Source organism: Palaemon carinicauda, chromosome 29 (genome assembly GCF_036898095.1).
Source record: "Palaemon carinicauda isolate YSFRI2023 chromosome 29, ASM3689809v2, whole genome shotgun sequence".
NCBI lineage: Eukaryota > Metazoa > Arthropoda > Malacostraca > Decapoda > Palaemonidae > Palaemon > Palaemon carinicauda.
The window spans coordinates 45,095,960-45,105,959 of record NC_090753.1 but is presented as its reverse complement, the minus strand read 5'-3'; the positions used below and the strand labels follow the sequence as shown (position 1 = coordinate 45,105,959).

Genomic DNA, 10,000 nt, shown 5'->3' with positions numbered 1-10,000 from the left:
CTGTTACTCACGTCACACTTTATTAAAAATTTGATATAAAGTTCAAGTTGATATCACAAGACACTTTAAACCAACTTAAAGCTTTAAATCACTTAACACTAAGCACTACAACTTAAGTTGACCATAACTGTAAAAGCTTATACTGTAGTTGGTCAGTATTCCAAGACCAGAGAACCAATGATGAGTATTTTGCTAGTAGTGCAGGGCGACGAGGTTCAAGAAACTGAAAACATCAAAGTACAAACTTACTAAATTTGTTAAAAAGAAATTCCATAATAAACAAAGAATTGACTAGTTTGATTTCACTACAAAACACCACAAACATGAAATAGAATATATACAAATTTCAGTAAAGAAATAAACTTACATCTGTGTTACTCTAAGCTACATCCAATGCAAGCGAAACGAATTCCCAAAGAAATGTTCTTTACACTTTGAAGACTTCTTCTACTCTGTCAGTCATCAAAAACCTTGATCCTATTTCTAGAACATATAATTGTTACAGTGTGATTCCAACACTGATAACTACCAGGATAAACAATCTTTTCAAGAACTACTCAACACTTAACAAACAAATTACAGCAGTAACTATCAAAAAAAGACTGAACAATGTTTACATGTAAAACGGACAAAATATCTACAATACAATTTAACCCTAATCACCAAGTTGAAAAACAGAGCTTATTAAATAATTATATACACAAATGGTTTCTATAAAATGCTGCATTTACATTCTCGGCCCTATAAACAAATTATTTGTTTATCAAAATCAATCATATCTATAAATGCAGGTGATATAAGTAACATCTATAATAAATGTAATATACTCGCCAATCCTTTGATCCTAATAAAAATAACTATTCTAATCATTGTTCCTCTACTGCAAGGAGAAGAACAAGCTTTTGAATGGGTCGATGGAGCTCTGATGTTTGTGTCTTTAAAACTACACTACGTACAAAATCAGTTCTGTCCTTTCCAGTGCTGATAACACGACCCATCATCCAGTTACTCCTTAACTGATTATCATCTTTTACAAGGACAATATCACCAACTTGAAGATGCCGCTTTTCCTTGTTCCACTTCTGTCTCTCTTGTAATGTTGACAAATATTCTCTTCGCCATCTAGTCCAGAATAAGTTAGCCAAGAATTGAACATATCGCCACCTCTGTCTCAGATACATATCTCCTTTCTGAAAAACACCAGGTGGTGGCATCACAACACTTGATTTCTGTGTGAGAAGCTGTGCTGGACTGAGTGGTTGTAAGTCATCTGGGCTGTCACTGACTGTGGTCAAAGGACGGTCATTCACTATAGCCTCAACTTCTGTGAGAAGAGTGCGGTAACTCTCATCATCCAGTCGTCCAGCATGTTCCTTGAAGAGAGGAGTCAAGACCTTTCTCACAGTTCTAATCTGACGTTCCCACACACCTCCCATATGACTAGCTGTAGGGGGATTGAAGGTCCAGCTGATGCTTTCTTTTGAGAGGAAAGCTCTGACCTGATCATCATTCATCTCTTGCAGTGACTTCCTCAACTCCTTCTCAGCTCCATGAAAGTTTGTCCCATTGTCACACCAAATCTTCTTTACATTTCCTCTTCTAGCAACAAACCTTCTTAAAGCATTTATGAAGGACAATGTGTCTAAGGAATTGGCTGTCTCTATATGAATTGCTCTTGTAGACAAGCAAGTAAAATAATACACCATACCTCTTCCTGATTTGCCTTCCTTCTTTGACTTCCTGTGGCCCAAAGAAGTTAACACCTGTGTGTGTGAATGGAGCAGCTGGAATTACTCTTTCCAATGGTAAATCAGCCATCTTCTGGTTTAGAACAGGGTTTCTCATTTTTCTGCAAATGACACATCTTTGTAGAACCTGGCGGACACTTGCATTAGTACGGATAATCCAGTAAAGTTCTCTAAGTTTTGCCATCACATGGTTGCGTCCAGCATGAGCTAATTTTTCATGTGTGTACCGGATAATCAAAGTGGTAATATGACTCTTTCTAGGTAATAACATTGGATGTTTCTCGCCAGCTGAAATTTCTGCTTTGGAGAGCCGTCCATTAACGCGAAGAAGCCTGTCTTTAGGATCAATGAAGGGATCTAGTTTATAAATGCTACTGCTACTACAAAGTCCTCGGCCCTTGACCCTTCGCTCTTTGTAAGAGTGTCACTTCCTTACTAAAAGTTTTCTTCTGAATATATCTGATGACTGCTTTTTCAGCAGCATCTAATTCTTCTGCTGTAAATGAACCATTAATTCTAGCTTGTCTCTTAGATTTCAGTATGGAAAAAAGGCGGTGATACACAGCAACAGCCATCCTCAATCGATGCCATGAAGAATAATACTCAAGAAACTTATCAACAGCATTTCCCTCCCCATCTTCTGGATGCACTGCAGAACTTGTAGATCATTTCAATTCAACTACACCATGGGGCATATCATTTTTCCACAGCTCCTCTGGTCCTTTAAGAAAATATGGGCCATCAAACCAAATGTTACTGTTCAGCATTTGCTGACTTGTGAAACCTCTTGATGCAATATCAGCAGGATTCTCTTTACTCTGAACATATCTCCACTGTGTATTTTCAGAGAAATCCTTGATTACTTTCACTCTATTTGCAACAAATACTGTATAGGAAATCTCTTTCTATCATTAAAAATATAGTGAAGAACTGTTGTAGAATCTGTGTGATAGAATGTCTGATCCACTGTAATCTGCTGCTCTTTCAAAATGTGTTGTGCGAGATTTATGGACACCACTGCAGCAGTCAATTCCAGTCGCGGTAAGGTTGTTGCCTTTACAGGACACACTCTAGACTTTCCTATCAGCAGAGCAGTAGAAATCCTCCCACTGTTATCAGAAAGTCTTATGTATGCTGCAGCACCATAGCCTTCATTACTAGCATCTGAAAACATGTGCAGCTGTGTGGAAGTCACTGTACCAAATTCCTTTGGTTTGACACAGCTTGGAATCTTTAAGTTACTCAGGATTGGTAAATCATCAAGCCACCTTCTCCAGGGCTTCAGGTATTTTTCGGGAATAACATCATCCCATCCCCAGCTGCTATCCTGACAAACTTCGCGAAGAATTCTCTTAGCTGGCAAAAGAAAAGGAGCCACAAAACCAAGAGGATCATAAAGGGAACATACTGTTGACAAAATACCTCTCCTTGTAAATGGTTTTGGGTCCAAGCTTGCGGAGAAAGTAAAGTAGTCATTTTCAATATTCCACTGAAGACCAAGAGCTCTTTCTACATGAAGTTCATCACAGTCAAGATCACATGTTTGAAGATCTTTTGAACGGTCCTCTTGTGGGATTGATTTCAACACCAGCTTGCTGTTACTTACAAACTTTGTCAGCCGTAAACCTCTTTCCTTCAATGCTGCTGTAACGTCTTTCACAAGTCTTAATGCCTGCTCTTCTGAAGGTACAGACTTTAAATAGTCATCCACATAAAAATTAGTCTTAATGGTGTGTTCTACATCTGGACCATACTTATCTCTTGCATGGTCAGCTGCTGCCCTCAAAGCATAATTGGCGATGCTAGGTGTTGATACTGCTCCAAAGATGTGAACACCCATCCGATACTCTATAAGTTCGCTTTCAAGTTCACCACCAGGCCACCATAAAAATCTTAGGTATTTATGTTGATCCTTTGGTACCTGAACTTGGTAAAACATAGATTCTATGTCACCCATCAAGGCCACCTTTTCTAGACGAAATCTGAGGAGCACTCCAATCAGGGAATTAGTCATATCAGGACCTTGCATCAACTTGTCATTAAGGGAACTACCCTGGTATTTAGCACTACAGTCAAAGACTACTCTAATCTTATTTGGCTTTTTTGGATGGTAGACACCATGATGAGGTAGATACCATGCAGGTTGTTTATCATATGACTGATCCTCCGGAACCTTATAAGCATATCCTTCAGACACCAATTTCTCAACAAATTCCATATAATCTTTATGGTACTTTGGATTTAGTTTCATTTTTCTTCTTTGCCATTGTGCTCGTTTCACTGCCTCTTCTGTATTGTTTACCAAGTTAACTTTATTGGTTCTAAATGGTAGGAGAAGCTGGTAGTGCCCATTGGTAAACTGAATGTTTTTTGCCACTTCTTTGAGGAACTGTTGATCTTCTTGTGACAGACCCTTCTCATCAGGAACTCTACCAACATCTTTCTCACTAAAGTCTCTTTCAAACATATGGACCACAGCTGCAGGAAGAAAACATTCCTTTACCCTTTCAACTTCCTGAAGAAAGACATGGTGACATGAAATACTGTTCTTCTCTGAAGAGTATTTAAAATGTAGAGGTCCACTAACAGTCCATCCATGGTGGCAAAGAACTGCATAAGAATCTTGACCCTTGGCTGGAAGCACCTCTAATGGTTGCAGTGCTTTAGGGCAATTACTGCCAATCAACAAACCAATCTCCAGATCAGCTCTATAATCAGGAATTAGATCAGCAATATTCCTCAGACCGGCTGCCTTTTTGAGCAATTTTGGTTTTGGTATCTGTTGATGACTCACTGGGATATTTTGATGAGTAAAGGTTTTTGGCAGATCAATAGTGTTGTTTCCTTCCATATCTGTAACACACAAATTATTAACCGCCAAAGTATTCACAATGTTTACGCCATGCATGATTTGAAGCTTTAAACATGTCTCTGTTCCAGATGCACCTATCTGCTCTCGTAAACTCTCTGTGATGAAACATCCAGTGCTGCCATTATCAAAAAAGGCATAAGTGTCCAAAACTACTTTGTTTCCTTTTCTGATATACTTTTACTGGGAGAATAGCCTGTAATATTGTATTTACTTCACTAACATGATTGGTAGTACATGTGCTAACAATAATTTCACTTGCATCTTTGCTTGATGAGCTATCATTCTCTTTATGTAGCTTGAATCCGTCGATATGCAGTGATGTGGGATGCCTCTTAGAGCATGTCTTACATTGCTTCCTTTTCATACATCCTTTAGAGGTATGGTTGAGACCAAAGCATCCAAAACACAACCTTCTCTCCTTAAGGAAATCTATTTTTTCTTCAGAGGTCTTCTTAGCAAAATTCCAGCAATCGTCAAGATCATGGTTTTTCTTGCACATTGGACATGATTTCTCTTTCTCAGACACTATTGATGTCTTTCTATTTTCGGGATTCAGTTCTGCTTGGGTAGCAATTGAACTTTTGCTCTTTTGTTGACAAGATCTGAATTTGAAGCTACCAGAGTTGTTTTCAGTCTTTGAGTAATTATTTTGAAGAGCAAACTTGCTGAATGCTGGGTCGTTTGCTGCCTTTGCCTTTTTATAAACAAATTCAACCAAATCTGCAAAATCAACTCCTCCCTTTTCTTCCCTCAAATGTCCAGCCAGGCTACACCACTTGTTCTGAAGAAATGTCGGAAGTTTTTTAACAACTGCTTGAAGGTTAGGAAGATGATTTAGTACTTCCATGTGTGACAAGTTGGTCATGGCATGTCTGCACTTAATAAGGAATAAAGCAAATGTATACAAGCTATGAGGATCTTCATGTTTCAGTGCAGACCAAGAAATAAGTTTCTTAACATATGCCATCGACACCTTGTAGGGATCGCCATACTCTTGACTGAGCAAATTCCTAGCTGTAGTATATCCTTCTGAAGAACTCATATACAAGCATCCACCTATCAAGTCTTTGGCTTCCCCTTCAAGTTGCTGATCCAAGTAGTACAGTTTATCAGCATCACCCGAAGCATTTGGGGCAATTCTGGCATCAAATGCCATCATGAAACTGGCAAACTCAATAGGATCACCTTTAAATTTTGGTACTTCTATGCTTGGAAGCAACATTGCTGCAGTCATGTGCTGCTGTGTCTTCAGGAGCATCTCTTGTTGGGACTGCAGTTGCATATCAAGATTTGGCTCGGAGAACTGACACTGGCTAGAACTACAGGGAACGTTCGCTTTCAACTGAGGAGTATCTGCTATTATATCCGAAGGTTGTGGTTGGAACAGGTCTACATTTGGATTCAACTGGGAAGGAGTATCTTTCGGCACGATATCCGAAATATTGTCAGATTCAGTATAAACTCTTTCTCTTGCTTGAGACATTGCAATTTTTGTTTTTAATTCCAATTGCTCTTGTTTTTTTCTAAGTATAAATTCTTGCTCTTCCCTCTCCTGCTTAAGTCTGAGTTCTTGCTCTTCCATCACTTTTGCTTTTTCTCTCATAGCATATTGAGCCATCAATTCTGCCAGTCTAGCTTTCTCTTTGAGGCGAGCAGATCTTACACTAGTTCTGCTGGACTTGGTCCTGCTAGTGGATGAGGAACAAAGACTTTTTTTATCAAGGTCTGCCGTCAATTGTAATTCACTTTCCTTGACCCAGTTATTCATTTCTGTGATGAAACGATCAATGGATACTGTATTTTCTGAATACCTCTTATTTACTGTGTTTCGTTCACTGGAATCTGTTAAATGCTTCTCATATTGCTGAAAACATTCATCATATTCGTCACGCAATTTACAGAAAATAATCATTTCAGACTTCACCAGATGGAGATTATCACAATTATCCATTAGTCTAAAGATCTCATTTCTCCTTTTGGTCACAGCAGACAGAGCAGCAGTTTGGGCATTTTTCAAAGTTTTCATTTGCTCTTGTATCACTTCAAGACAATCTTCACTGACTATAGACACAGCAACTTCGCTAGATTCCGGCATTTTCAATCACAAGATTTTCTTGAACTAATGTAGCTGCCGTTTTCTTCAAAGCCACAGGGATGAGATGGAGAATAGACACAGATACTGTTACTCACGTCACACTTTATTAAAAATTTGATATAAAGTTCAAGTTGATATCACAAGACACTTAAAACCAACTTAAAGCTTTAAATCACTTAACACTAAGCACTACAACTTAAGTTGACCATAACTGTAAAAGCTTATACTGTAGTTGGTCAGTACTCCAAGACCAGAGAACCAATGATGAGTACTTTGCTAGTAGTGCAGGGCGACGAGGTTCAAGAAACTGAAAACAACAAAGTACAAACTTACTAAATTTGTTAAAAAGAAATTCCATAATAAACAAAGAATTGAATAGTTTGATTTCACTACGAAACACCACAAACATGAAATAGAATATATACAAATTTCAGTAAAGAAATAAACTTACATCTGTGTTACTTTAAGCTACATCCAATGCAAGCGAAACGAATTTCCAAAGAAATGTTCTTTACACTTTGAAGACTTCTTCTACTCTGTCAGTCATCAAAAACCTTGATCCTATTTCTAGAACATATAATTGTTACAGTGTGATTCCAACACTGATAACTACCAGGATAAACAATCTTTTCAAGAACTACTCAACACTTAACAAACAAATTACAGCAGTAACTATCAAAAAAGACTGAACAATGTTTACATGTAAAACGGACAAAATATCTACAATACAATTTAACCCTAATCATCAAGTTGAAAAACAGAGCTTATTAAATAATTATGTACACAAATGGTTTCTATAAAATGCATTATTATTATTATTATTATTATTATTATTATTATTATTATTATTATTATTATTATTAGCTGAGCTACAACCCTAGTTAGAAACGCAGGATGCTATAAGCCCAGAGGGTACGATAAGGAAGAATAACACTGTCAGAAAAGGAAATAAGGATATAAATAACTGCAAAAGAAGTAATGAATGATCTATATAGAATATGTTAAGATCAATAATAAACCAAAAATATATCAGTCAAACACACACTATAAAGAGAGACCTATATCAGCCTACCCAACACAAAAACATTTTAACAATTACTTGGAAATGATCGAGAGTAGAATGTGAAATTACATCTGATGAAACGTACACCAGGTTGAGCAAGTATTCTGTAATCTCCTCTATATTATTAAGAGCAAACACTTGGCTATATGGGTCTGAGTCACAATCCCGACTGCTGCAATGCTGAAATCCACAATCCGGACATTCAAAATCTTTCAGAAGTCCTGAAAGAAAACATGGATTAAGATTTTAAAGGACGGACAGTTTAATCGGTTACTATTCCAGATATAGTTTCCTTATCGGCTATTTATTTCCAGATGATCAATGGAAAGACCATTGTAGCCTTGGGAGATTTATGATCCCAGGTCCATCAGAGCCGCACAATTGCAAATTATTCCAGTATACGGAAAACTAAGACTATCTAGATAAGAAGTATCTACAAGTATTATACGGTTCAGATTTAGATGTCAATCCTTTTCAGATAAGAACAGGATTAGTCTGACACTCGGTATCAGATAACTCATAAGTATTAACCTCATTAGATTGTTTTTTCGTATCTTCATTTAGCGGTCGTTAAGGTACGAACTCAATAGTCCGAAATTTCTATGAAGTCCATTTGAAACATGGAGATTAGAATGTCTCTCGGATGCAACTTTGTTTTGGGTTAACTATAACGATGGGGTGTCTGACATCAGATCAGGGTATTTAATAGTTTAATTGAGGTCATTAAAGCATAGCAGCCCAAGATCTACATTAATTATTATCATTATAATTATTATTATTATTATTATTATTATTATTATTATTATTATTATTATTATTATTATTATTATTATTAAAAAAATATAAAATTATAAAATTAAATAAAAAAGTACTATTAGGCAAAGCTTAATAGGGTATACGATAAATAATAACTGAAATGTAAAAAAAAAAAAATAAGCTTTTTGTAATGACGGCCATTAAAAAAAAATAGATTTCGGATAGATAATCAAAATGGATTTTGCAATATTTCCGGTACCTTTGATAAAATGTGCAAAAGAATCAAAAGGAAAAACCTGTAGATCTAGTAACTTTCTTTTTGTTATTGATTAAAAAAGCATGATCATAATTCACCAAATTTCATCATGAATAGGAAAAAGAAATCAGTTAATATTAATGAATTAATATTTTTAAAAGTAAATCCTTTTTGCATTATCATTCAATATCAATGACATTTTGAGGATTGTGATACATATTCCAATAATGTATACTCTGTGTATGCAACTAATTTTATATTACAATACAAAATCATTTCGAAATTCTTACTAGTAATTCTGCGATTTCAACATTGTAGAAGTAAATGTTTTACAGAAATGGAAATACCAATTACGCTTTTTCCCTTTGGAATGTGAATGAAGTATATTTCACTTGCCATTTTCAGTGCAAAAAAACTTTATTCCTTAGATGTTTTAACCACTCCTATATTCTCTATATTCTATAACGGATCTCTCTTTTTGCGAACATTCCGATGAATTCTGACCTTCCATTTTATTGTGAAAAGGTAAGAACATGCGAAGGCAGAGATAGAATTAACTTAATAAAAATGTAGATTTTTTCACTGGCATATAAAACTGTTCAGTTTTCTTATCTTTGAATAGATTTTCTTCTCTCTCTCTCTCTCTCTCTCTCTCTCTCTCTCTCTCTCTCTCTCTCTCTCTCTCTCTCTCTCTCTCTCTCTCTCTCTCTCTCCTTATATAAACAGAATCGGATACAAACAAACTTCCTGTTTACCATTAGGCTTGAAGCGAAGGGATTAGAATACAACTCACGAGAAAGAGAGAGAGAGAGAGAGAGAGAGAGAGAGAGAGAGAGAGAGAGAGAGAGAGAGACGGTTATTGTACTAAATTGGACATATGATCATAATATATATATATATATATATATATATATATATATATATATATATATATATATATATATATATATATAAATATATATATATATATATACATATATATATATATATATATAATATATATGTATGTATATATATATATATATATATATATATATATATATATATATATATACATATATATATATTTATATATATACATACATATATATTATATATATATATATATATATATATATATATATATATATATATATATGTATATATATGTATATGTATATATATATATATATATATATATATATATATATATATATATATATATATATAT

At 35.3% G+C, this 10,000-nt stretch overlaps 2 protein-coding genes across 2 annotated transcripts; both read right to left on the bottom strand.

Moving 5' to 3' along the window:
• Window positions 1-866: 866 nt before the first annotated feature.
• LOC137622544 (uncharacterized) lies at window positions 867-1,706 on the bottom strand. Its single transcript, XM_068353148.1, has one exon. The coding sequence runs from the start codon at window positions 1,704-1,706 to the stop codon at window positions 867-869; it is 840 nt and encodes a 279-aa protein (XP_068209249.1).
• Window positions 1,707-2,613: 907 nt separating this feature from the next.
• LOC137622543 (uncharacterized) lies at window positions 2,614-4,599 on the bottom strand. The gene has a single exon (XM_068353147.1). The coding sequence runs from the start codon at window positions 4,597-4,599 to the stop codon at window positions 2,614-2,616; it is 1,986 nt and encodes a 661-aa protein (XP_068209248.1).
• Between the last annotated feature and the right edge of the window lie 5,401 nt (window positions 4,600-10,000).

Bases quoted from the DNA above. Each gene is read 5' to 3' on its own strand.
- LOC137622543 (XM_068353147.1), bottom strand. From the start codon at position 4,599: ATGGAAGGAAACAACACTATTGATCTGCCAAAAACCTTTACTCATCAA.
- LOC137622544 (XM_068353148.1), bottom strand. From the start codon at position 1,706: ATGGTGTATTATTTTACTTGCTTGTCTACAAGAGCAATTCATATAGAG.